This window comes from Myotis myotis, unplaced genomic scaffold, assembly GCF_014108235.1.
Source record: "Myotis myotis isolate mMyoMyo1 unplaced genomic scaffold, mMyoMyo1.p scaffold_m19_p_1, whole genome shotgun sequence".
NCBI lineage: Eukaryota > Metazoa > Chordata > Mammalia > Chiroptera > Vespertilionidae > Myotis > Myotis myotis.
The window spans coordinates 58,596,841-58,624,704 of record NW_023416313.1 but is presented as its reverse complement, the minus strand read 5'-3'; the positions used below and the strand labels follow the sequence as shown (position 1 = coordinate 58,624,704).

Sequence of the window (27,864 nt, the reverse complement as noted above, 5' to 3'; positions counted from 1 at the left end):
GGCCTGCTCTCCACTGGCAAGTGGACATCCCCCAAGGGCTGCCGGGCTGCCAGAGGGATGTCTGACTGCCAGCTTGGGCCCGATCCCCCAGGGAGCAGGCCTAAGCCAGCAGGTGGACATCCTCCGAGGGGTCCCAGACTGCAAGAGGGCATAGGCCGGGCTGAGGGACCCCCACGAGTGCACAAATTTTTGTGCACCGGGCCTCTAGTGTGTGTGTGTGTGTGTGTGTGTGTGTGTATGTGTGTGTATACACATATATATATATATATATATATATATATATATATATATTTCAAAGACCACAAAACATACTTTTCAATTTCAAAGACTTAAAATTCAGAAAGTACAAGTTTGATGAATATTGGTATAAAGGTCCAACACATATGAAAGATTATTTTCAAATATGAAAATTTGGAAAATATTCCTAAACTCTATTAATTGGAACCTATACTGCACTTATTTTTATTTATCTATTTATTTTTATTTCAGAGAGGGAAGGGAGAGGGATAGAGAGATAGAAACATCAATGATGAGAGAGAATCACTGATTGGCTGCCTCCTGCACACCCCATACTGGGAACAGAGCCCTCAACCAAGGCATGTGCCCTGACCAGGAATTGAACCGTGACCTCTTGGTTCATAGGTCAATGCTCAACCACTGAGCGACGCCAGCCTGGCTATACTGCACTTATCTTAGTTGAGAAAAAAAAAGACAGAAGTTTACTTTTATTAGCACAAACGTTGGGGAATAGAAGTTTATTATGAATATTCAACCATAGGAACAAATGTAAAAGAAGATTATTTAGGTATACATAAAGAAATAAGTATTTTAAGAGCAGCCTACAATCTAACACACATGTATAAAATGTATGACAAAAATAGCACAAAGGAGGAATAACTGGAAAATATAAATATACCAGTGATGGTGAACCTATGACACGCGTGTCAGAGGTGACACGCGTGTCAGAGGTGAAACGCGAACTCATGTTTTTGGTTGATTTTTCTTTGTTAAATGGCATTTAAATATATAAAATAAATATCAAAAATATAAATCTTTGTTTTACTCTGGTTGCAAATATCAAAAAATTTCTATATGTGACACGGCACCAGAGTTAAGTTAGGGTTTTTCAAAATGCTGAAAACTAAGTGCAGTCACTGATTCTGGGTTGGTTCCTAAACCATAAAGGAAAATAAAATTGCAGAACAAGTGGTGAAATTTGAATGGGGCTGTATAAATAATTTTAAAAGGTGATACAAAAACCTTATTAATTTACTTCCAACAAACAAAAGCTAGGACCACATAGTTTCACTGGTGAATGCTATTAAACATTTAAAGAAGAATTAACACCAATGCTCCTTAAACTCTTCTGAATATTGAAGAGGAGAAAATACTTCCAAATTCTATGTAGCCAGAATTATTACCTTGATATCAAAAGTAGACAAAGACACTACCAGAAAACTATAGACCAATATCCCTGATGAATATCAATGCAAAAATCCTCAACAAAATAGTAGCAAACAAAATTCAACAGCACATTAAAAGGATTATACACCGTGAGGAAATGGGATTTACTTCTGCAGTGGAAAATGTTTTAACATACAAAAATCAATCAATGTAATATACCACTTAAACAGAATGAAGAAAAAAAAATAACAAATGTCCATCTCAATTGAGGCAGAAAAAGCCTTTGACAAAATTCAATGTCCTTACATGATAAATACATTCAACAAAATAGGAATAATAGGAAATTATCTCAATATAATAAAGGCCATATATGAAATGACCACAGTTTTTTGGTTTATTGATGAAAGACTGAAAGCTTTTCCTCCAGGATTAGGAACAAGGGTCCCCAAATAACCAAAACAATATTGAAAAAAGAAAAACAAAGTTGGAGGTCTCATACTTCTTGATTTAAAACTTACTACAAAGCTTTAGTGTAGTACTGGCATAAAGACAGACAAAAAGACCAATGAAATAGAACCAAAAGCCCATAAATAAACCCTCACATATATGGTCATATGATTTTGCAACAAGGGTGCCAAGAACATTCGGTGAGGAAAGACAGTCTTTTCAACAAGTGGTGCTGGGAAATTAGATATCTACAAATGGTTGAAGATGGACCCTTACTTGGCAGCATATACAAACATTAATTCAAAATGGGTCAAAGATGCCCGAAGCCGGTCCACCCTTGCTGCTTGACAAAGTTGCTGCAGGGAAAAAAACATCTGCACAGCTTATGTTTCAAGGGACCTGGCGTATATGGCATGTTTGCTCACCCTCCTGATGCTATGTGTTTTAAACAGGACCACCTCCCTGAGAAAGGTTGTTTCCCCAGCTGAGGATTTTTCCCTGGAGTTAGGGAGAGAATAAAAGTCCTTAACTGAGAAACCAAGATGGAGGCACAGGTAAACACCGGAGATTGCTGCCTCGAACAACCACTTCAAAAATACAACTAAAAGACGGAACGGACATCACCCAGAACCACAGGAAGGCTGGCTGGGGGGAAATTCTACAACTAGGAGGAAAGAGAAAGCATGCCGAGACTCAGAGGAGGCGCAGTGTGGAAAATACAAAGGTGCAGAGGCGCATGCGGAGCGGGCTGGCGGCTGAGGGCGCGGTTGTCTGTTTCAATCCGGAGGGAGTCTCAGGCTCTGAGCTCCAGTTCCAGGCGAGTCTCTGGGGACCCAGACTCAAACGGGAGAAGCGGGACTGTCTGGCATTGGTCGGAACTCGAGGGCAGCTTTCTCTCCGAGGTTTGCAGCGGTTGCTGGGACTCTGAGAGGCAGAGCCTCTGGTGACGGGACTGAGAGCAGCCATAACTGCTCGCTCCGCCTGCGCTGTTGATCCCCTGGGACCTGCCCTGCCCAAGCCTTGCACAGAGGCATTTGCGGGATAGCCTTAGGCGAAGGCTGGATTAGCACCTCCCTAGAGGACAGAAGTTCTCCCACTGCAGACACAGCTGATTCTCACAGCCAGTTGGCCTGGAGGTCAAATCCCCCCCAGTATTACCTACAACAATCAAGGCTTAACTACAACAAGAATTCGCACAAAGACCACAAGGGGGTGCACCAAGAAAGCATAAAAAATGCAGAGACAAAGAAACAGAACACAAGTGACAGAAATGGAGGATATAGAGTTCAAAACCACACTTTTAAGGTCTCTCAAGAACTGTCTAGAAGCCACCGATAAACTTAGTAAGGTCCTCGAAAAGACTGGTGAGACTGCCGATAAATATAGTGAGATCCTCAAGAAATCTAATGAGACCCCCGATGTTGTGATAAAGAACCAACTAGAAATTAAGCATACACGGACTGAAATAAAGAATTTTATACAGACTCCCAACAGCAGACTACAGGAGCGCAAGAATCAAGGCAAAGATCTGAAATGCGAAGAAGCAAAAAACACCCAACCAGAAAAGCAAAATGAAAAAAGAATCCGAAAATACGAAGATAGTGTAAGGAGCCTCTGGGACAGCTTCAAGCGTACCAACATCAGAATTATAGGGGTGCCAGAAGATGAGAGAGAGCAAGATATTGAAAACCTATCTGAAGAAATCATGACAGAAAACTTCTCCTACCTGGTGAAAGAAATAGACTTACAAGTCCAGGAAGCGCGGAGAACCCCAAACAAAAGGAATCCAAAGAGGACCACACCAAGACACATCATAATTAAAATGCCAAGAGCAAAAGACAAAGAGAGAATCTTAAAAGCAGCAAGAGAAAGAAACTCAGTTACCTACAAGGGAATACCCATACGACTGTCAGCTGATTTCTCAACAGAAACTTTGCAAGTCAGAAGGGAATGGCATGAAATATTCAAAGTGATGAATACCAAGAACCTACAACCAAGATTACTTTATCCAGCAAAGCTATCATTCAGAATTGAAGGTCAGATAAAGAGCTTCACAGATAAGGAAAAGCTAAAGGAGTTCATCACCACCAAACCAGGATTATATGAAATGCTGAAAGGTATCCTTTAAGAAGAGGAAGAAGAAGAAAAAGGTAAAGATACAAATTATGAACCACAAATACGCATCTATCAACAAGTGAATCTAAGAATCAAGTGAATAAATAATCTGATGAACAGAATGAACTGGTGATTATAATAGAGTCAGGGACATAGAAAGGGAATGGACTATTTTGGGGGGGGGGAAGGGTGAGGGGGATGCGGGAAGAGACTGGACAAAAATCGTGCACCTATGGATGAGGACAGTGGGTGGGGAGTGAGGGCGGAGGGTGGGGTGGGAACTGGGAGGAGGGTTGTTATGAGGGGGAAAAAAGAGGAACAAATGTAATAATCTGAACAATAAAGATTTAATTTTAAAAAAATAAATAAATAAATAAAAATAAAACCCCTTAACTAAGTGCCAGGCGGGTAATTAATCACTTTAACTAGGAACAATCATGCTTAAGCTACAAAATCTTTACTTAGAATAATCTCCTTCAGTTACTTCCTTGCAGCTTAATAGAACAATAGAGTAACCTTGGAATGGGTATAAGAAAGGCACTAACCTTTGGAATAGATTTGATAGGATTAAAATCAACTGGTATAAATACAGATGTAACAAGACAATAAACACAGAACCTGGCTGGAGATCCTGGCTAGAACCTGGCTAGGCTGCTGATCAACTGAGCGCTGTCTCTGTGTCATTCCTTCTTCGCCAACTTCATCCACAGCTTTGGGAACCCCTGGACCTGCTGGGGTTGGACCCCAACACAAAGACCCAAACATAAGATCAAAAAATACAACTCTCAGAAAAAAACACAGGAAAAATTTCATGATATTTTTCCAAAGAAGACATACAGACAGACAAGATACATGTAAGGTACTCAGCATCACTAATCAGGGAAATGCAAATCAAAATCACAATGAGATACCACCTCACTCATGTCAGAATGGCTAATATCAAAAGACAAGAAATAATGAGTATGGTGTCAAGGATATGAAAAAAAGGGAACGCTTGGGCATTGTTAGTGGGAATATAAAATGGTATAGACAGGAGGGAAAACAATATGAGGTTCCTCACGAAATTAAAAATATAACTACCATACTTTCAACAATAATGTTAAATTTTAAAAAATTGAATTACCATATGATCCAGCAATTTCACTTCTAGGTATTTACACTAATTTGAAAGATATATGTATGCAACCCCATGTTCATTGCAGCATTATTGCAATAGCCAAGATATGGTAACCTAAGTGCCTGTCCATTAACAGATAAATGGATAAAGAAAATATTCCACACACAGTGGAATATTACTCAGCCATCAAAAAAAAAAAATCTTGCCATGTGTAATAATATAGATGGGCCTTGAGGGCATTTTGCTAAGTAAAATAAGGCAGACAAGAAAGACAAATATTATATCTCACTTATGTGTGGAATCTAAAACACAAAAAAAAAACCAAATTCAAACAAAGAACAGAGGCAAGGTTGGTGATGGGGAGCGGGGACAAAATGAGTGAAAGGAGTCATAAGGTACAAACTTTCAGCTATAAAACAAATAAGTCATGGGGATGTAATATACAATTTGGTGACGATAGTGAATAATATGGTACTGCATATTAGAAAGTGGCTAAGAGAATATATCTTAAACGTTCTTATCACAAGAAAAAAATTTCTGTAACTATATATAGGAACAGGTGTTAGACTTATTGTGGTGATCATTTAGCAATATATACAAATATTGTATCATATTGCACACTAAAAGTGATATAATGTCTGTTGATTTTACCTCAATAAAATACAAGTTTATTATTTTATAGTTATTTAGAAATCAGACACAAGTCTCACTGGGTTAAAATCAACATAGAGCCCCGCGGAGGTTGAAACAGCACCAGTGAGGTTGAAACGGCCCCTGTGAGGTTGAATTGGCCCCGGGAAGGTTGAGACAGAACCGGTGAGGTCGAGACGGCACCGGTGAGGTAGGGACGACCCTGGTGAGGTTGAAATGGCCCCGGTGAGGTTGCAGCGGCCCCAGTGAGGTTGAAACGGCCCCTGTGAGGTCAAGACGGCCCGGTGAGGCTGGGACGGCCCCGGTGAGGTTGAGACGGCACCGGTGAGGTTGAGACGGCACCGGTGAGGTCAGGACGACCCCGGTGAGGTTGCAACGGCCCCTGTGAGGTTGAGATGGCCCCTGTGCGGTTGAGGCAGCCCCTGTGAGGCTGAAACGGCCCCCCGTGAGGCTGGGAGGGCCCCTGTGAGGCGGGGACGGCCCCTGTGAGACTGAGACAGCCCCTGGGAAGCTGAGAAAAATACCACATGAACTCACTCATTTATGGATAATAAGAAACATTATAGACTGATGAACAAAAATGGATACAGAGGCAGAGCGGCATTGAGCTAATGTCAAACTACAGTGGGAACCCTGGGGAGGGTTGGGGGGAGTAGGAGATCAACCGAAGGACTTATATGCATGCATATGAGAATAACTAATGGACACAAGACACAGGGGGGTGGGGGAAGCTGGGGGAATGTCAAGGGGGAGAAAAAAGGAGACATGTGTAATACTCTTTGGAATACTTTAAGAAATTAAAATAAATAAATAAATAAATAAATACTTTCAAGTGAACTTGGGGAAAAAAAAGAAATGCAAATTAAAACCACAATGAGATATCACCTAACAGCTGTCAGAATGGCTACCATCAATCTATACCAGTGGTTCTCAACCTTCCTAATGCCACGACCCTTTAATACAGTCCCTCATGTTGTGGTGACCCCCAATTTCATTGTTACAAATTGAACATAATTAAAGCATAGTGATTAATTACAAAAACAAAAACAAAAAAAATCAACATAGCATATTGACTGGGCTGCATCCGTTTACAGAGATTCTAGAGGCCTTTTCTGTGCCTTTCTCAGATTCTAGAGGCCACCCCATTCTGTGGCTCATGTTCCCCTTTCTTAATCCTCAAAGCCAGCACCAACTGAATCTTTCTCTGACCGTTTCAGTAGTGATAGCCCTCTCTGACCACAGCTGGGAACACTTCTCTATTTTTAAAGACTCATGATTAAACTGGGCTCACCTAGCTAGCCCAGGACACTCGTCCCTTCTGAAACTCGTACTCACATCTATAGTCTCTTTTGCCATGTAAGGCAACATATGCCCAGGTTTCAGGACTGTGGACATCTTTGGGGAGTCATTATTCTGTCTACTACAAATGTCTATACTATTTATTATATGAGAATGAGAAAAATGTAAAAGAATCTATATCATCAGGTTCTAAATGTGGATTAGAGAATATAGTGCAGATATGAGACAAAGGAAAAGGGAAGAGGTAAGGAAAAGGGGAGGGACTAGGAAAAGAAGAGGAAGGAAAAAGGGAGAGGAGAGAGACGGAAAAGGGAAGTTGAGGGGGAACAAAAGGTGAGGGGAAAGAGGTGGGTGGCAGAAAAGGGGAGAAGGGGAGAGAAAAGGGGAAAAGGTTGAAAAAAGAGATATGAAAGGAAACAGAAGGAGAAAAGCAAGAGAGAGAGAGAGAGAGAGAGAGAGAGAGAGAGAGAGAGAGAGAGAGAGAGAGAGACACTACTCAAACACACCAAAGAAAAGGAGAAACAAAAGATCATATTTATGTATTTGGTCAATGTATGCCATTGTATTTACATGAAGAAATATTAAAATTCTTAACCTGCATTTCAAGGACTCCCTACCACACTCCTCTTCAACTCTTTATGATTTTGCTGTGCTGACCCCAGTACATAAAAGCTTCCATGTTCCCTCCCAATATGGAAAGCCACACGCTGTTATTTCTGCCTACTATAGCTTTCCTTCCTCCTCCACCTAGCTAATTTGAACCCATCCTTCAGATCAAGGTTCGCTTCCTCAGGGTAGTCTATCTCCCTAACTCCCTAGGAGAAGTAAGTTTCCCCTGCTGTGTGCTATCAGAGCTCCATTATTCTTTTCATGGAATTACCACAATTGGGATTTTACATTTATTAGGGTGCCACCTGATTTTAAGCAAATGGAGAACAGGGAGCATGTCTGTTGTAGCTCAACATTATATGCTGTGTAGAAACCAAACTTTTGTTTTAATTAGTGAAAAGGAGCTTGATTAGAGCTTCATCTTTAAAATTTTAAATTAGTTAAATAAGCTAGGTTATAACCACATACATATATGTGTGTGTATACACACACACACATACACACACACACACACACACACACAAAGTTTTAGAACAGAATTAAATATTTTGTTTTCAACAAATTCGTATAACTTCATAATACAACCTTCACTTTTCTTTTTACCTTCACAAATCATAGCGGATAATTTTGGCCAAAATATTAGAAGCCTTCATCAAAATTTTCCCAAGACCTCCTGTCAGAGCAGGTTCCTCCTTTATTCTCTACTTGCTGCACCACTGTTGGAAGCACAGGTCCTGATCCTGCCCTGCTACACTAATTGTCGGGTCTGAGCCCCTCTGCCAGGGGCTGGACATTCTTGAACCCTGGGTGGTAGATGAAGAAGCCATGAGAAGTTGTGGGTGTATAAGAGAATCTTTATTGTAGAAGCCAGTGGCCATGTAGCCCAAGTAGACATTGCTAACAAGGAACCACCAGACAAAACAGTTCTTTAAATCCTATACAGTAGATAGCCGAACACCAGCTAGGTAACAATACATCTTCCAACACAGTAGCAGCAGCCTCTGTTCCTACAGCCATTATCTGAGCAGCTGCGAGCTGTCTCTGTACCCAGCAGATAATGCAGCCTCGTACTGGCTGGTCAGTTTCAACTTTATACTACTTAGACAAAAGAGGCTTCTTTATATATAGTGACATCAATCATCTGGGTTATAGAAGAGCATGCTTACGCAGTGCATAGATTTCTGCATCCTTGTACCTGTGTATAGTCCTTGGACACCCTGATTACGATTCCCATGCTCAGAGTGGCCTTGAACATCTGGCGTACTCTCAATAGGGCCCCCACACCTCTTTTAATCCTATGATACTCAAATCATTCTTTCTTGAAACACTATCCTTTCTCAGCCTTCTCAACTTTTCTTTTAATAAGATCAGTAGTTTATTTTCCATGTATCTGTCTCTGAATTGAAGCAAGCAGCCAAGGTTACTATCTGCCCCCCCCCTTTTTTTTAATGGACTTTATTGTTTAGAGCTCTATCCACTGGACCAAACCAGTTAGGGCTCAACTTCATTTTTAGCTCACATATATATCTATATGTAGTCACAGGAATAAAATATACACCATTCTCCATACATTGCTGATAAATCCTGATGGAAAATTTGAAAGCACTCACATCTTTATATACTATCTTTATTTTTTCTAGAAAATAGGCATTTCAAAAAAAAAAAAAAGAAAGAAAATAGGCATTTCCAACTCTCTAGTTCAGCAGTTCTCAATCTGTAGGTTGTGACCCCCTTTGGGGGTCGAACGACCCTTTCACAGAGGTCACCTAAGACCATAGGAAAACACATATATAATTACATATTGTTTTTGTGATTAATCACTGTTTTAATTATGTTCAATTTGTAACAATGAAATTGGGGGTCACCACAACATAAGGAACTGTATTAAAGGGTCGCAGCATTAGGAAGGTTGAGAACCACTGCATCTAGTCAAACCACAAAAACCAACTACAGCCCAGCCAGTGTGGTTCAGTGGTTGAGCATAAACCTATGAACCAGGAGGTCATGGTTCAATTCCCATTCAGGGCACATACCTGGGGTGGCAGGCTCAAACCCCACTAGAGGGCGTGCAGGAGGCAGCCAATGGATTTTTCTCTCTCTCCCCTCACTTCCTGTTTGAAATCAATAAAAAATATATTTTTTAAAAAACCAACTACAAAACTATGACTTTCTGGATTTACCCAAATTAATAAAGGGTAGTAAAATTCTAAATGCTAAATTTCTTATGTCTCTTCCAGGATGCCTTGCAATATAAGATACTCCACATACTTGTTGGCTTAACTTTTGGCTTTTTCTTCCAAGCCAGTAAGCAGTCACAGGTTTTAGATATACTCTGCTTCCCCTAGGATTCCCAGCATTATAAAATAGAAGAAAAACTGCCAAGCAATTTCACATTATTCTAGTGGCATCTATCAAAAACAGCATTAGTGACTTCCAGGGAACACAGATGTTTATTCCTTCCCTCCCCAAATCCCACTGAAGAGACAGATAGATGTATAAAAGGCAACAACATCCACAGCAAGAAGAGAGACTAGGACACCACCAGTGAATGAGATTTCAACCAATTTCAGAAAGATTTCAAGTAGGTGGAATGATACTGACCTACAAACCAAAGTAGAGCAAGTTATATTTGAGAATATTCACAAAAGGGTGAGGAAAAGATGCCATTTCTACAAGAGGACCCTGAGAGGTTTCAAGATTGAAATAAGTGGGTTCAAATGTCCTAAGTGGACAGTGGGACAGTAACCATGAAAATCAGTCCTCTTCCCTCCCTTACAGTCAGCAACAGTTAGATTAGGATAACGCCAAAAGTTAAAGAAAATTAAGAACTAGGTCTTTTATACTAGAGGCTTGGTTCACGACATTCATGCATGGGGGGTCCCCCAGCCCGGCCTGCACCCTCTTGCAATCCAGGACCCCTTGGGGGATGTCCTACTGCCAGGTAGTCGGACATCCCTCTCGCAATCTGGAACCGCTGGCTCCTAACCACTTGCCTGCCTGCCTGCCTGCCTGCCTGCTAGATCGCCCCTAATCACTCTGCCTGCCTGTCTGATCTCCCCTAATCACTCTGTCTGCCTGTCTGATCGCCCCTAACCGCCTCTGGCCCCCACCGCCATGGCTTCCTCCGGAAGGACGTCCAGAATGACATCCAGCTGTCCGGTCTAATTAGCATATTATGCTTTTATTATTATAGGTTGGTGTTAGCACAATAGAAACTGGGGCTTACTATTTCTACAACATACTGAGGAAGTAAAGTTAAAGCAGCTATGCTCAGCAAATAAGTTGCTCCACTAGCGTAAACCCTAGGGGAAAAGGGCAGGAGGGAGTTTCCCAGCCTGTCCACCTGCTACGTGCTCACACACACTGAAACCTTCCAGTCTAGGCACCCTGGTACATGGGGCAATATTCAATCAGTCCTCCCATTCAGAGAAAACAATGCTTATTATCTACTTTTAATGTATATTTGAAATATTCATTAAAATATAGATGAATAACTGGTGTCAAAATATAAGTAGATAACCAGTGTCCACTAGATGTTTGAGAAAAAAAAAAAAAAAAGGAAAAAGAACCAAATGGTAATAGAACCACGTACCCAAAACAGATAATTCAGGAGAAAAAAGGTAATTTTTTATCATTTTTATAGTTTCAAAACGTTTTTATGTTTATAAAATAAGAAAAGGTTTCCACTAAAGAGAGTAGTTAAGTGTAAGAAAAGGCTCTTGTCAACATTTACAATTCCATGGAAATGACTAACAGAATGCACAGGTCTTAAGTTTGAATGAATAATTCAGTAGCCACTGTGTGTTTCCTGAACAATGGACTCGAAGAATAAAAACCTGGAAAGAGGAAAATAAAAGCAGGAGGCAGTGTGAGGCACAAGAAATCCCTAAATTTATCCAGAGTTGACAAATCAAGAAAGAGGTAGATCATACATACAAACATTATCTACAGTGAGGTTCAGAGGAAGAATGACAACTTTCGCTTTCATTGTACACCAATTATACGGGCCACGCATTTAAACCGTGTGCATGTATTCATTTGAATAATGATGTTTTTAAGTATTAACCAGAAGAAAATAGCACAGGACAGCACCACACCCCAACACGTGCTATTTAAACGCTCTGCGGACAATAACGATGGTGACTTATGAAGGACGGCACCAGCTTTACCTCAAAAGGCTTACAGTGGTTCTCAACCTTCTGGCCCTTTAAATACAGCTCCTCATGTTGTGACCCAACCATAAAATTATTTTCGTTGCTACTTCATAACTGTAATGTTGCTACTGTTACGAATCGTAATGCAAATATCTGATATGCAGGGCGGTCTTAGGCGACCCCTGTGAAAGGGTCGTTCCACGGCCAAAGGGGTCGCGACCCACAGGTTGAGAACCGCTGGCCGAGAAGCACATTCTGAGCCGTTCTGAAAGCGTGTCTCTATGCGACTAGAAAAACCCGAGCCGCCAGCAAAGCCTATAGAAGCCGCCGGCCGGGAAGCTGGTTCCCACCGGCACCTAAGGCCTGGGGAGGAGCCAGCAGGAGGAGGGAGGGCGATACCTGCACTCCGGGATGCCGCAAAGGCCCGAGGACTTGACAGTCACAGAGGCCAAGGCCACAGAGAGAGACACGGTGGCTAAAGTCCTCTCCAAGATGCGTCCGGCCATCAGCGCCCCGCGCACGGCTTCACGCGGCGAGATCGCTCTCAGCGTGGGCCGCAGCCTCCGCCCACCCCACAGCCCCGGCCCCGGGGGCCAGGGGCACTAGGACCCGGCCGCCCTCCCGTTCCCGGAGGGAGTCGCTGGGTCTACTGATTAGACTCTAATCTCATAAGCCCTAGGGGACCAGGAGCCCTCCCAAAATAACAGTCCGGCGCTTCCCCCAGGGGGTGAGAGGATCCAGACCGGCCGCGGACGCCGCAGCTCCCAGCCCCCGCAACCCGGGAAACAGCAGGCCGGAGCCAGAGCCGGGACCGCCGGGGCGTGATGTCGCTTTACGGTTTTGCCGCAAAGCAAAGACCGTCGGGCTGCGTCGCGCGCGCGCCTTCTCGGACCTCCCACTCCGCGCAGGCGTCGTGGGGGCGCGGGGCAGGGAATAGCGAGAGCGAAAGAAGGCGAGGAAGGGGAAGGGGAAGAGAGAAAGAAGGGAAGGGGGTTAGGAGGAGTATGTTGCCCTGTTTGGGGGGCAGGAAGGATTCCAAACAGCTGATGTACTGAGTCACGCGCGTCCTAGTCATATCTGGGGAAGCGGCGACAGGGAAGGGAGGGAGGGAGGCCAGGGATGCGGTCAGCGGAGCTGGCGCTCTTCTCTTACTTTTTTACCAGTTATTCGCTGCAGTCGCTACATTTCGCAACGCTTTGCCCGGGGTGATCCTGACAAACCGGAGGAGTAAGCCATCTGTGAAATAGGCACTCAGCCCGGAGCAGGATCGAAGGGGCGACGCCCAGGCAGAAATTAGACCAGCCGCCCGGCCGGTGGCCCCGTTCGTGGGACGGTGGTCCCAGCACCGGAAGGTCGCGGGCTCCATCCGGGTCAGGACGCACACCTGGGTTTCGGGTTCCATCCGGGCGGGGTGCGCACCGGAGGCAACCGGTGGATGCTCTGCCTCCCTCCCTCTCCTGTCCTCCTCCCTCTCTAAAATGAATAAAAAAGATCCCCTTTAAAAAAAAAAAAAAAAATCAGATAAACTGCCCAACTGAAATTTGGAAAAACAACTTGTAACCAGGATTTATCTTATGAATGTGGCAAATATTTAACTTTTAAGTACATAATGAGATGTTACAATGGTGTGTCATAGACAGACATTATGAAACCTCTATTTTAAGAGCCAGAGTAATCAAACTTGAGGGAGCACAGCTCTGAAGACTGCAGAACTCTTGTCATGTGACGACTCCATCTAAACCACTGCGCCCGGGGACTTGGCCAAGCTCCACTGCGGCTTCCAGCAGCTTAAGGGCGTCCCTGGGAGGATCCCAGCAACAACACCTGCTCACGCCCTCCGCACCCCCACCCCCGCTTTAAATGCCAGCCTCAACAAACGCAGCACACCTGGTGATTGTCAGGGAGGCCTAGGACCCCTTTCTGTAGAAGGCTTGCTATTATAAATCCTTTCTCTGCCCTTGGTGCTGCAAATCGGCCACCCAGAACTGTTTCTCAAGGACCTGAGAGCCCCCGTCTTTGAAAAGCAAACATTCAGGGGGATATGGCTCTGTACTACCTCCCAGTCCCGGGTGGAAGGATAAGGGTCCAACTTAAGGGGCACCTTTCTTCCACTTACACAACTGCCTCCTGCTTTGAAAATAAAAATTTGTTTCTCCACCGATAAGCGCCAATTAACAAACCCAGACGGCCTTATCACATAGGTCATCCACCCACCCCTGTAACACCCCTCAGCACCCCTCGGTGCCTTTCCCTTAGCACACTCCACTCTTCAACATGTCTCCAGCCTTCCGTTTCAAGGAAGTAGAATTCAGCTCATGCAGTGGTATTACTGAATTAAATGTGTCTTTACAGCTTTACCTTTGATAGTTCTTTTGGATAGTGAAGTATTATTATTAAAATGTACTTGCTTTTGGCTTAACCAACTGGAAGTAAGTCCTGCAGTCAGTGCTGAGTTGCCATGGTGACCCAGCACCCACTGCTGAAGGGACTGCCAATCAGGACTGGAGAGAGGCCTGAAGAGAGAAGCAGGGTCTGATCTGTAGCCTCTGTGGCAGCTGCTGATCAGCTCTTGCCTCCATTTCTCTCCAGGCTTCCACCCAAGCTGCTGATCAGCCTCGCCTTTCTGATCAGGCCCCATTGATAGGCTCAGAGTTGCTGACTGGCATAGAAACCAACCAATCAGAACCAAATCTGGGTCAACTCTGAGGAGCCAATGGCTGCCTAGGAGGCACAACTTTTGATACTGACTGGCATAGAAACCAACCAATCTGAACCAAATTGGCCAACAAAGGCGGGCAATTGGGGGAGAGATCAGGCCTACAGGGGAAGGGAGGGCCATTGGGGATGAGATCAGGCCAGCAGGGGAGGGCAGTTGGGGGTGACCAGGCTGGCAGGGAGGGCAGTTGGGGGTGACTAGGCTGGCAGGAGAGCAGTTAGGTGTTAATCACGCAAGCAGGGGAGCGGTTAAGGGGGGATCAGGCTGGCAGACAGAAGCAGTAGGGGCAATCAGGCAGGCAGGCGAGCAGTTAGGAGCCAGCTGTCCTGGATTGTGAGAGGGATGTTCGACTGCCAGCAGTTGGACCTGAGGGGTCCCAGATTGAGAGGGTGCAGGCTGGGTGAGGGACAAACACCCCCCCCCCGCACGAATTTCGTGCACCGTGCCTCTCTAGTGTACGTGTGTGTGTGTGTGTGTGTGTGTGTGTGTGTGTGTGTGTTGTACTTGCTTTTTAAAAAATATCTGGATTTAGCTTTCTCTGGTCAGATAGCATTGATGTCAATGTTGTCAACAACCATCAACCTCTGCTTAAGATGGAAAGGTATTAGGTAGGTTCTGTTTAAAAGGTTCAGCTCATTTCACCCTAGCCATTATGGCTCAGTTGGTTGAATGTCCTCCCATGCACCAAAAGGCCACCTGTTCAATTCCCAGTCAGTATAGGTGGTGTCTCTCCCTATATCTCTAAAATCAATAAAAACATATTTTTTAAAAAATAAAAGGTTCAGCTCATTTTAAAGTCTGCTGACATTAGGGAGGAGAGAGGTAAGGCAGTGAGTTACAAAACATCTGTTCAAAGAATGGGAAAAACAGAAAGGAGTTATGGGAACGTCTCTGAACCCTAGTCTTCGAACTCTACATTCCTTAAGGGAGGTTGCAGTGGAGATAGTTTAAAGACCCACACAACTATGCAAACAAAACCAAGTCCATGGCATGGGTCTGCAACACTATTAGTTCAGACAGCTGGGTCTCCTGGATTCCTCCCCTCACAGACTGTACCCCCAGGTCTGCTAGAACTTACCCAGTGAGTATGTGCTGCAGTCCACTCTTGGGCAGAACCAAAATGCCATCTCAAAATATTTACTGTTTTATATAACTGTCCATTTACTCACATCCCAAATTAAATGGGTGTCATCAGAACTTAAGTGATGGCTTTTGTTTTTTATTTGTTTTTAATTTATTTTTTATTTAGAAGCCACATACCAACTTTAAAAAGGGTATCATAATAGTTGGTGAGACAAGCAAAAACTACTGAGAAATACATATTTTTAAATAGGAAAGCAGTGTATGCAATTACTGGAATTGATAGGTATGCTAAAAATAAGAGTAAGAATTCCAACTGTCCCCCTCTTTTTCCATTTATTTCATTACTAGAGGCCTGGTGCATGTGAATTCGTGCATGGGTGGGATCTGGCCAGCCTTGCCCCAGATAGGGGGTGGGGAGGCCAGGGGCAGGGCTGGTGGGGGTGGGGGAGCTGCGGGCTGTTGGCCAGCCAGTCCCACCCCCTGGTCGAACTCCCAGTTGAGGGGACAATTTGCATATTAGCCTTTTATTATATAGGATACAACAACTACTAGTATTTACTGATTACTTACTATTTACCAAGCACTGCCCTATGTGCCAGGAATGCAGTTGTGAACAAGATGGATAAGGTCCTGCTCTCATGAAGCTTACTTTCTAGGAGATGGGCATCAACTATAAATATTCTAGGAATTGCAGATTAGGAGAAGTGCTATGAAGGAGACAGACAACTTTCTGTGGAAAAAAATGACAAGCAGCAGTGACTACTTGGGATTATAGGGGAGGGGTGTCAGAGAAGGCTTTTCTGAGGAGATCACATTTGAGAGATACCTAAAGACATGACACTGCCAGCCACTGGAAAAGCTGTGGAAAGAGCATTTCAGGCAGAGGGGACTCTACATGCAACATCTCTATGGTTGGGAGGACTTGGCCATAATCAAGGAATGGGAAAGTCAATGTGCTAAAGCACAGTAGAAAGCCGGGGGGCACGATCTGTGATGAAGCATGGCAGACACAAGTCACTGCTTCCCCATGCCCATTTACCCATTCTCCCTTCTTCTCTGTCCTGTGTAGAATGTGTCCAGTGAAAAAATGATCTCCCTGTGCTCCCTGCAGCTAACGGGGCCATATGACCCTCCCTGACCATCCTGAATGGAAGCTGAAGCCTCCTGTGTGGGTCTCTAGAAAGGCTATTATTTTCCCAGTGAAAAGAGACTGGCTCATTTGCCCTCCCTCCTTTATTCCTGCTGGAAATGAGGGCACAATTCCTAGAGAAGGAGCAGCCATATTGAGACCATAAAGACCAGCCATACATGTGGGTGGCAGAATAGAGTGCAAGAAGGAGCCTGGAGTCTTTTGTGGCTTCTGGGCTAATGAGGGGTGGGGAAGAGAGCCCCTGTTTGGCTACACTACTATGCTTGGGTTTATTTTATGTAAAAATTTTGACACAAGAGCCAAATCATTTAAGGTCTTCAAGGCCATGGTAAGGAATTGGGAGTTTATCCCAAGTGCAATGAAAAGCCATTAAACCTCCACCAAACTTTATTCCTCACAACGTAGAGAGGTAGATACTCTAAAGTTAGAACTGGAAAAACAGCAACAACAGGCCCGAGGTTGGAATGAAAAGTCAGCTTAGCTAGCTTCTGACTACTCTGCTACTGCCATCTCTCACTTCTTTCCCATAACCCTCTGGTTCAGAAGTAACCAGCTTCATTCTTTTGGTTCCCTTACAGCAAGGCTTTTATTCTGTTTTGTATTCTTTCACTCATAGGAGACTTCATACCTACCAGTTCTGTTTCTTAATAAGCGAATGCATATTGAAGGAAAATTAAAAACCCTGTTTCCCTTGACAAAGCCTAGCTTTCAAGATTAATCCTGTGCCAGAGACTCCGCATTCCCATTTGACAGTCACTTCTTTGTTCTAATTCATATCTGTTCTCCCCCTTGAAACACTGAAACTATTATGTCAAGGGATGGGGTGTCCCAGGGCAATAAGATACACAGAATATTAAAAAAAAAACACATCTAAAAATATTTCAAAAGTATTATTCTCATCATATTTTTTTACTTTGACCATGTAACTTGGACCCATTATTTACCTTCCCTGTGCCTGTTTCCTCACCTGTGAAATGAGGACATAGGGTACTCAACATCCTAGAGCTATGAGAATTAAAGAAGGTAACTCTTGCTAAATGTCTAACAAAAGTTGTAACAATTATTCTTTACACCTATTACCACATTTCATCCCGTGGGCTCATGTAATTGTCCCTACTGTAGAGTCGAGGATACAGACTCCAGAAGTTAAATACGTAACTTGCCCAAGAACACACAGCCTATCCAGTAATTTGTAAAGTCAGGTGTGTGTATTTCCCAGGGCTGCTATAACAAATTACCACAAACTTGGTAGTGGAAAAGAAGAGGAATTTATTTTCTCACAGTTCTGGCGACCAGAAGTTTTAATTCAGTTTATGGTGCCAAATCAGGTTGTCATCAGGCCCACACTCCTGGGGACTGTCCTTTGCTTGCCTGTCCCAGCTTCTGGTGGCCGCTGGCGGCCAGGGCTGTGGCCACAGTGCTTTTGCATCACTCCCAGAAGTCACACTGCCTTCCCCGTTTCTGTTTGTGTCACTTCTCTCTGACTCTCTCTTATAAGGATACCTGTGATTTCATTTCATGATCTTCACATTATCTAGGACCTTAATTACATCTGCAAAGACCCCTTTCTACGTTAGGTAACATGACAGGTTCCAGGGTTTAGGACCTGATTTTCTTTGGGGCCATTATTCAGCCTACCTTATCAGGACTCAAATTTAAGTCTGTCTGACTATACACTCAAATTCCTAACCAGACATTTGTTCAACAAATATTTTTTAAACACCTGTTGCATGTAAGTACTGTGGTAGGTACTGCAGATACAATGTTGAGCAAAACCAATCAAGAGCACTGCCCTCATGAATCTACCGCCTGGTTGGGGAGAAAAACATTGGTAGAGTAATCACACAAATAAATGTCCAATTGTAACTGTGATCAGTGTTATGAAGGGAGGTTTCTGATGCTCTGAGAATTATGAAAGGGAGATGTGGTCAAGTTTGGGAAAGCTCCACTTAAAAAGTAAGGCTTGAGATCTGAAGGAAGATGAGGAGACTATTAGACATAAATGGAGAGAAATATAAAAACCCTTATGCAGTCCTTCTAGCAGGATATCTGGCACATATAACTGCTCAGTAAATCAAGTTCTCTCTTCCCTACCTGCTCCCTTCACTACTATGCTAGTGAAGCTACAGGGCTATTCCAAGAGATACATAACTACCACAGTGAGACCTCTGCACAGGTTTCCCCAAAAGTCTTCCCAACCACACTCTATGCAATAGTCCATGCAATAACTGTCCTCACAAGCTATAGTGCAGCTATAGCTACATAATAAATATATCTGTAGTGTAGCTTGCATCAGCAAGGCAGGAAACAAGAATCAAATGTAGTCTATTGTACAAAGAGCCAAGCAAGTTCTGAATGTAATCATCGTTACAGGGTGGGACTGCACATGATCAGGACATTCAAAAAGCCCAAAAGAAAAAGCATTCTCTAATGGGACATTTATAAAAAATAAAAAAATAAAAAAAAAAAGAAGACGAAGAAGAAGGCCTTCTTGACTCTTGGGTTTTTAATTAGACAAGAAAGTTGTTCAAGGAGATCTTTGCGAATGTTACTATGTGTTTCATGAAAGAGAATTCAAATAATGTTCTTTTGTAGTTGAAAATAAGTGTTTCCCAAAGTTTCCATTGATATTCTGTTAGAGTTGTTATGTGGAAGAAACAAAATTTATTTAACGGCTAGTTAAAGAACAAAACACATTTTGTTTCCACATTTTATGCCAGTGATTTTTTCCCTTTCAGTGAGTTCCATAAAGTTGCAAAATAGCCTCTCATCAATAGTTATTGCTAGAGAAAGAACTTAAAAACATGGAATTACATCAAATCAAAAACTACTGCATATGTAGCAATGCTGCAAGGAAGGGTATAAGAGCTATCTGGATTTTATCTCCATAATTATCCCTACCTCCCATTTCTTCTATCTGTTGAAGTATATATGCATTTCATTTGTTACTAGTTTGGGGTGGGCATCTTCTATATTGAATTCAATATCTTATTTACTTGTTTGCTTTTAAGAATTAACTTGAATTTATCAAAAGGGACAGGTCACTTTCACCTAATATTAACAGGGGCGGAGGGGAAAAGGTCTACACAAATACTGGTAAGAATGTAAAATGGCACAACTATTTAGAGGGGGCGTTTAGGCAATCATATGTTGGGGTACAACCCCAGCAGGTCCAGGGGTTCCCAAAGGTGTGGACGGAGTTGTCGAAGAAGGAATAACACGGAGACAGCGTTCAGTTGATCAGCATAGCCAGGTTCTCTAACCAGGTTCTCTAGCCAGGTTCTAGCCAGGTTCTCCAGCCAGGTTCTCCTGTTACATCTGTATTTATACCAGTTGATTTTAATCCTATCTATTCTATTCCAAAGGTTAGGGTGTTTCTTATCTCCATTCCAAGGTCACTACTCTATTGTTCTGTTAAGCTACAAGGAAGTAACTGAAGGAGATTATCCTAAGTAAAGATTATGTAGCTTAAGCATGATTGTTCATAGTTAAAGTGATTAATTAACCACCTGGCACTTAGTTAAGGGGTTTTATTCCCTTCCTTAGTCCTGTTAATCTCTAACTCCAGGGAAAAATCCCCACCTGGGGAAACAACCTTTCTTGGAGAGGTGACCTTGGTTAAAACACATAGCACTAAGAAGGGGAGCAAACATGTTAAGAACAGTATGCCATATACGCCAGGTCCCTTGAAACATATGCTGTGCAGATGTTTCTTCCCTGCAGCGACTGTGTCAAGCAGCAAGGATAGACCTGCTTCAGGCAAATTCCCCCATTTTTATTTTTTAAATGACAGCGCGTGTAAATCAGCGGCCACCTCTCAGATTGGGTTGTTTAAGACTCGGAAGAAGACTGACAAGCAATGATAGCGAGTATAGCAATAAACATAATGGTGGATGGAGTGCACATGGAACCTTGTAGAAGGTTGCTGGCCTCTCCAGTCAAGGATTTCAGCTGTCCCCAAGTCGGTGATTTGGTTGTCCTCATTGATCTGGCTAGCGGGTGGAGTTGCTGGCGACGGGGCTTCCTGAAGTGTCAGCACGTTGAATGGCTGGATCAAAGGGTCCATCAGGGCAGCGCTTGATGGTGGTGTCAGTGTCCGGGGAGGAGTCAGCTGTGCCCTCTGGGTCGGCCGATATGGATGATACCGGGGAGGAGGAGGGTGAGGCAGAGACACAGGGTGGTGAGACATAAGGTCGGACTAGACTAGACGGTCTGGAATCCACACAGGTGAGTCTGCGTCCTGTGGAAATATACAAGCATATCCTCTCCCCCAGGTTAAAAGCACATCAGGTCCCTTCCAGGCTCCTGTAAGCAAGTCTCTCCGTTTGACGAGGGCTTTAGGTTTAGTTAGATCAGGGTTCCAATGTCTGTACATCGGGGAATTTCCCTCAGAATCTACATTTAGTATATTAATTACAAATAGAGTATGTTGTAGAACATGATGAGGAGAGGAATATTTAAACTCATTTTCTTGTAATTTTTTAATTTGTGTTTTTAAAGTTTGGTGAGCCCTTTCTACTATTGCTTGGCCCTGAGGATTGTAGGGTATTCCTCTAGTATGTGAGATGCCGAATGGAGAGCATAAGTTTTTAAAAGCTCTAGAGGTATAGGCAGACCCATTGTCTGTTTTAAGTGGTATTCCTAGGTAGGAAAAACATTGGAATAAATGTTGACTTGCATTCTTAAAGGCTTCTCCTGTATGTGCAGAAGCAAGTATAACATGAGAAAAGGTATCAATAGAAACATGCACATAGCAAAGTTTGCCAAAAGATGGGACATGAGTAAAATCCATCTGCCATAAGTCACAGGGTCTAAGTCCTCTTGGATTAACTCCAGTAGCAGGGCTAGGAAAATGAGTAGGACAATGGCCGCAGTCACGCACAATACTTCGAGCAGCTTCTCTAGATATGCGATAATATAGACGGAGAGAAGAAGCATTTTGATGGTGAAAGGCATGAGACCACTGGGCTTCTTCTAGAGCTGTACAAACTACTGGGTGAGTTAGTAAATCCACCTGATAATTTCCTTCGCTTAAGGGTCCTGGTAGGCAGGAATGAGCTCTAATATGTCCAGTACAGAAAGCCTTTTCTCGTTTATGAATGTAAGGTTGTAGCTGAGTTAACAAAGAGAAAATGGCTGCTCTTCCTTGTGGGAGAGAGGCGGTCTCAATATGAGGAAATAATTTAACAATATATTGAGAGTCAGTGTACAAGTTAAAGGGAACCTGTTGCAATTGACTAAGATCCCCTGTACCGAGGTGGAGCTCCGTCCTAATATTAAACCTACAGTTCCCTCAGGCAGCGGCCCAGACACTCCTGTAGGAATGGCTGCTACTGGTAAGTCTGGGGTTAGTATTGCATGGGTGGTGGAATGGAGGTCTAATCCTGCACTGCCTGGGTGGCCCTGAAGAGGTCGCTGACTGATTGAAATTTGCAAAGGGGTTGAGGGTTGATGCCCCTATTATTGCAGGGCTCTGGGGCTGGCCCCCTCTCAAGTTTCCTGATTGAGGTGATGGGATAGAACCTCCTTGGGAGTGGTTTATAGAGTTTAAAGGCTGACCATTTTTTAAGGTATTTTGATCTACATTCCTTTGCCCAATGGAATCCTTTCTGACATCAGGAACAAACAGTTTTTGGAGGATTAATATTATTCCCTGATGTATTTCCAGGCTGTTGAGGAGCTCCCCATCTGGCCTGAGTATTATTATTTTTAGTTGGGCATTCTCTGCTGAAGTGCCCAGATTGGCCACAAGAGTAGCAGTTCATATTTCTTTTATTATCTGTATTATTGCTGGCTTGTCCTGTGCCCTGTACATATTGAGGGTATGTCTCCCCTTTGAGGGCTGTAGCTATAGCTACAACCTGTATAAATGCTGGACTTACATCGGCACACTGTTTTATAAAATCATTTATAGTTCCTGTTCTGCAAATTGGCCTTAATAAAGCCTGACAGGTATTATTCGCATTTTCAAAAGGCAGTTGTTTGATTAGGATATTGGCTGCCTCTTCATTAGTGATTACTCGCTTGACTGCCTGCATGAGGCGAGAAAGGAAATCCTGATACAGTCCCTTGACCTTCTGTTTAACCTCTAAGGGTAATTGTTTTTCCTGTTGTACAAGGTAGGGATTTCCAGGCATTTACTGCACAACTGGTTACTTTAATAAGTGCCTCTTTGGCATATACATTTGCTCCTGAGCCATGTTAAAATCACCTTCTCCTAATATCATGTCTAGGGTTATTCCTCCTCTGGAATTTTTGCTAGTGGCTACAGCTCTCTTAGCAAGATCATCATATTCAGTTTTCCATAATAAGTAATCGCCTCCTGAGAGACAGGCTTTACAAACCTGTGACCAATCATAAGGAGTCATCCATTTACTGGCTAGGGCTTCTACCAAGGTTTGAGTGTAAGGACCTAGAGGTCCATATTCAGAACAGGCCAATTTTAATTCTTTAAGTATTTTGTAAGGTATAGGCTCCCAGGTGGGGTTTTTGTCCCACTCACTCTCATACACGACTGGGAAGCAGAGTGAGAATTCAAGATCTCCACTAGCTTCAGCTTCTCTTATCGCCCTTTGAAATTTAGACATGGAGCTCATAGGAGCCAGAGGACCTGGTTTAGGCATCCTTTCTAATTTAGGGAGCCTGTTTTGAATGGGAGGGCTTTTCTCCTCTCTACTGACTGGAAAGGACCAAGGGTCATGTTTATGATATTTATTCTCCTTCCGATCAGTAGGTATAGCTAAATTGCTCTTAGATTGAATTGGAGACAATAATGATGTGTTCTCTCTAGGTGGAGCCGAGGGACTATTTAAAGTTTGAGAAAGTTCAACCGTTTCTGCCTCTGGTGCCAAGGTGTCACAAATTAAATTCCAGAGGGAAGGAGTATCTGCCGAGACCTTCTCAGATCCATGGTATCTGTAATAAGTCTTTAATTGCTCTCCTACTTCAGTCCACGTTTCTAAATTAACAGTTTCTTCCTCAGGAAACCATGAACAGACTTCTTGTATAAAACATTCTGTCTGACTGGGAGTAACCTTAACTCCTCTGGTAGCAAACATATGTGTTAAAAGATCAATACAGAGTCTTCTTTCTTTAGACTCAGTATGGCCCATCTTCTCAATCTAAGTTCTGTGCTACCCACCCTATTACCCTACTTATCCTCTATAGGGGTGTCTGTAGCACCCTACGGTGGAGTCCTATCCATCCCGAGTGCAGGGGGGCTTACCTAGGGGAATCCTGTTCGGGCACCAGATGTTGGGGTCCAGCCCCAGCAGGTCCAGGGGCTCCCAAAGGTGTGAACAGAGTTGGCGAAGAAGGAATGACATGGAGACAGCATTCAGTTGATCAGCAGCCTAGCCAGGTTCTCTATTTTTTTTTTTTTTTTTACTGGATTTAGCTTTTTATTTATTTATTTTTTTAAATATATTTTATTGATTTTACAGAGAGGAAGGGAAAGGGATAGAGAGTTAGAAACATCGATCAGCTGCCTCCTGCACACGTCCTACTGGGGACGTGCTGCAACCAAGGTACATGCCCTTGACCAGAATCGAACCCAGGACCCTTCAATCCGCAGGCCAACGCTCTATCCACTGAGCCAAACCAGTTAGGGCTGGATTTAGCCTTTTAATTTTAAGTAACCAAACTTTGTAATTTTACACATAATCCAATGTAGTGCTAATATAATTAGCATTTCAGCGTGAAGAGCTGGTAATTAACAGGAATGGAAGCCTTAATGAACAGTCTTCAAACCATGAGACAAAAATAAAAACAAACAAATATACAGTAGAACAAAAGCTGCAGACACTCTACTAACCGGGGGAAATATTTAAAGGCTTTACATTCTTTATTATCCATGATGGCTTTTGGAATTATGATTGTGTGACATATAGAACCTTTGACATTTTAGATATAGCCTTTATTTTATTTTATTTTATTTTTTATCACAGTAAGTTAAATATCCACCCTAAGTCTTGGTAAGACTTCACTGTCTTACCTAAAGACTCTAGGAGTCTGCAATGTTATAAAAGAGTAATGTGAAAATTTACTGGATTGCTCTAATTTCATACTTCCTTGTACATAATGACTCAATTTGGAAATCTATTCCAAGGGTTATATACACAAAAGTGTCAAGAATAAAATGTTCTCCACTCTTGCATAAAAATGTGTACAGTGTTGAGAAATGGAAAAGTTATCATTTTCCTGGGCCCCAGGCTTCCTGGAGCTCTGCTGCCTGAAGATGAAAGGCTCCCCTGGCTTTATTGCTCTCGGGATTAGACATCCAGCCCTGGTGTTTCTCCTTGTTGGATCCTGGATGCTATTCTGATGGCTTCTTCCAGAGATGGCTGTTCTCCAAGCTGAACTGCAATCTGGGTACCATTGGATGTTGCCACTAAGGTCAGAGGCCTGGTTTCTGTGGTTACTAAGTGATGGCTGTGCTGCTGGTGCCCCATTTCTGACGATGCAGTGTGGAATGCTGCCAAGTCCTGAGCCACAACTGCAACCTGCTGCCCTTCTGTACCCTCGGCAGTTACCATAGCAACAGAGTGTGTCCCTTCTGAGGAGATGACTGCATCGTGAGCAGGGACTGTGATGAGCGTGCCATCCTGCATTACCATTGTGATGGTATTGCCAATGGCTTGCATGTCAGCTTGAAATATGTTGGCATGCTGAGTCCCATCCTGGGATATGAGTGTAACCTGTTGACTCAACCCAGACTGGGTTACCGTGGCTACTTGTGTAGACACAACATCATCCCTTTCTACACCTGTGACATATGTGATCTGGGGCCCTTTAAGAACATCTTCACCTTGACCTGGCGGAGGCTCAAAGGCGGCTTCCTGCTCCTCCTCGATTGGCTCTATGTCGTTGTGGGCAGTCCATCTGTGCATGGCCAGCGTGGAGATCTGCTTATATGTCTTCCCACAGTGTTTATCGTTGTAAGGTTTGGAATGAGTGTGAACAACATGATGTTTATACAAACTAGAATATTCTGTAAACCTTTTATCACACCCAGGGACTGTACACACATATGGCTTTTCCCCTGTGTGTATCCTCACATGGTTTTTATAATTGGTTGCACTGGCAAATGCCCTTCCACATCCTGGTTCTGTGCAGTAATAGGGTCTTTCTCCTGTGTGTGTTCTAATATGCACTTTTCTGATACTTGATGTTGTAAAAGACCGACCACAGCCTTCAAAATGACATTTAAAGGGTCTTTCTCCTGTATGAGTTCTGATATGTTTCTGTAGATCTCCTGAAGTTTTAAAGGATTTAGTACAATTATCTTCTAAACACCGATATGGCTTTTCTCCTGTATGAGTTCTGACATGACTTCTTAATCCATAACCTGTTGCAAATGCTTTCCCACAGCCAGGATGCTCACATTGATAAGGCCGGTCTCCGGTGTGTGACCTCTCATGAACCTTAAGATGATGAGCTGTTGTATATAATTTTCCACATCCATCATATTCACATCGAAACGCCTTCTCTCCACTCTTTTGAGATTTAGCAGTTACTCTTGCTGCATGTCCTTGGAAGACAATCTGCATTTTTTTCTCTTGCTCATTTTCTCCAATCATTCCAGTACCTGTTATACTTTCACTTCCATCAATGGATACCTTTGCATACTGTTCCAAAGCACTGATGGTTTCAGGATCAATCGTGGCATCCCCAGTATGCAGACCTGCCACTGTACCATCAGCCTGAATTGGTAGGATGGTATCAGACTGTGGGACTTGCACTGCTTGGTGGATGTAAGCCGTGGTGCCATCTTCCAGCTGAACTGCCTGTAATGCGCTCTGGTCATAACTATCTTTGGAGGTACGGTGAATAAAGGCTGTAGTTCCATCTTCTAACTGCACGGCTTGGCCATCCTCTAGATGTAAACTGTCCCAACTTTTAGGTATGGGTACATGTTGAACATAGGCAGCAGAACCATCTTCCAACTGAATGACCTGGCCATCTCTGAGTTTTCCATCTTTAGAATCGTGCTGTATATAAGTGGTAGAACCATCTGCAAGTGTTACTGCTTGTAAGCTTACACCTTCCGTATTTTCTAAATTGTCAGCATCTGCCCTAGTTACTGCCTCTGTCAGGCACAGGGTAACATGCTGAGCCTCCATTCCTCCTCCAGGAAACTCTGTCATTCCCTGAGAATCTCAATTTATTTGGGCTAACAACATTTTTTACCTCCGAGAAAATTTTCCAACAATTCCTTCGTCCGACCACCATGCACCAGGACAGGAAGAGCATGGGACTCTTAATCCCAGGGTCGTGGGCTTGAGCCCCACATTGGGTGCCAGATGTTGGGGTCCAACCCCAGCAGGTCCAGGGGTTCCCAAAGGTGTGGATGGAGTTGGCGAAGAAGGAATAACACGGAGACAGCGTTCAGGCGATCAGCATAGCCAGGTTCTCCAGACAGGTTCTGTTTTTATTCTCCAATTACATCTGTATTTATACCAGTTGATTTTAATCCTATCCATTCTATTCCAAAGGTTAGGGTGTTTCTTATCTCCATTCCAAGGTCACTACTCTATTGTTCTGTTAAACTACAAGGAAGTAACTGAAGGAGATTATCCTAAGTAAAGATTATGTAGCTTAATTGTGATTGTTCATAGTTAAAGTGATTAACTACCCGCCTGGCACTTAGTTAAGGGGTTTTATTCCCTCCCTTAGTCCTGTTAATCCCTAACTTCAGGGAAAAATCCCCACCTGGGGAAACAACCTTTCTTGGAGAGGTGACCTTGGTTAAAACACATAGCTCTAAGAAGGGGAGCAAACATGTTAAGAACAGTATGCCATATATGCCAGGTCCCTTGAAACATATGCTGTGCAGATGTTTCTTCCCTGCAGCGACTGTGTCAAGCAGCAAGGATGGACCGGCTTCCGGCAATCATAGGTTTTCCTTTAAAAAAATGCACAAGAATTTTTAAATACAGTGTCACTCCTAAAGGGCTTTCCTTTGGTACAAAAAAAAATTGATTTAAATATAATTGATTATTCCATCTTTATGGATAGCTTGCTAAAGGGATTTGGCAGACTGCTAGCTCACGCTGACTCAGCCACTCGACCTGTACCACTGGGCAAATATAAATTAATTGAGCAAGTTGTAAATTAAAAG

General features: G+C 43.2%; 2 protein-coding genes across 4 annotated transcripts in view; both read right to left on the bottom strand.

Annotated features, from left to right (window-relative positions):
* NUDT9 (nudix hydrolase 9) overlaps positions 1–14,348 on the bottom strand; it is a 33,638-nt gene extending 19,290 nt beyond the window's left edge. Inside the window, exon 1 of one of the 3 annotated variants that reach the window (XM_036339218.1) lies at positions 14,205–14,348. Coding sequence is in view for 1 of the 3 variants with exons in the window: in XM_036339196.1 (XP_036195089.1) it covers positions 12,196–12,302 (107 nt within the window). In the remaining 2 variants the exon portion in view is untranslated. Of the gene's footprint in view, positions 1–12,195; positions 12,519–12,948; positions 13,162–14,204 lie in introns of those variants that run through there. The other 2 variants (XM_036339208.1, XM_036339196.1) reach the window with 2 other exon arrangements.
* A 10,633-nt stretch (positions 14,349–24,981) lies between these two features.
* LOC118654401 (zinc finger protein 143-like) lies at positions 24,982–26,984 on the bottom strand. The gene has a single exon (XM_036305750.1). It carries the CDS (start codon positions 26,888–26,890, stop codon positions 25,016–25,018), a length of 1,875 nt encoding a protein of 624 aa, XP_036161643.1. The 5' UTR covers positions 26,891–26,984; the 3' UTR covers positions 24,982–25,015.
* Between the last annotated feature and the right edge of the window lie 880 nt (positions 26,985–27,864).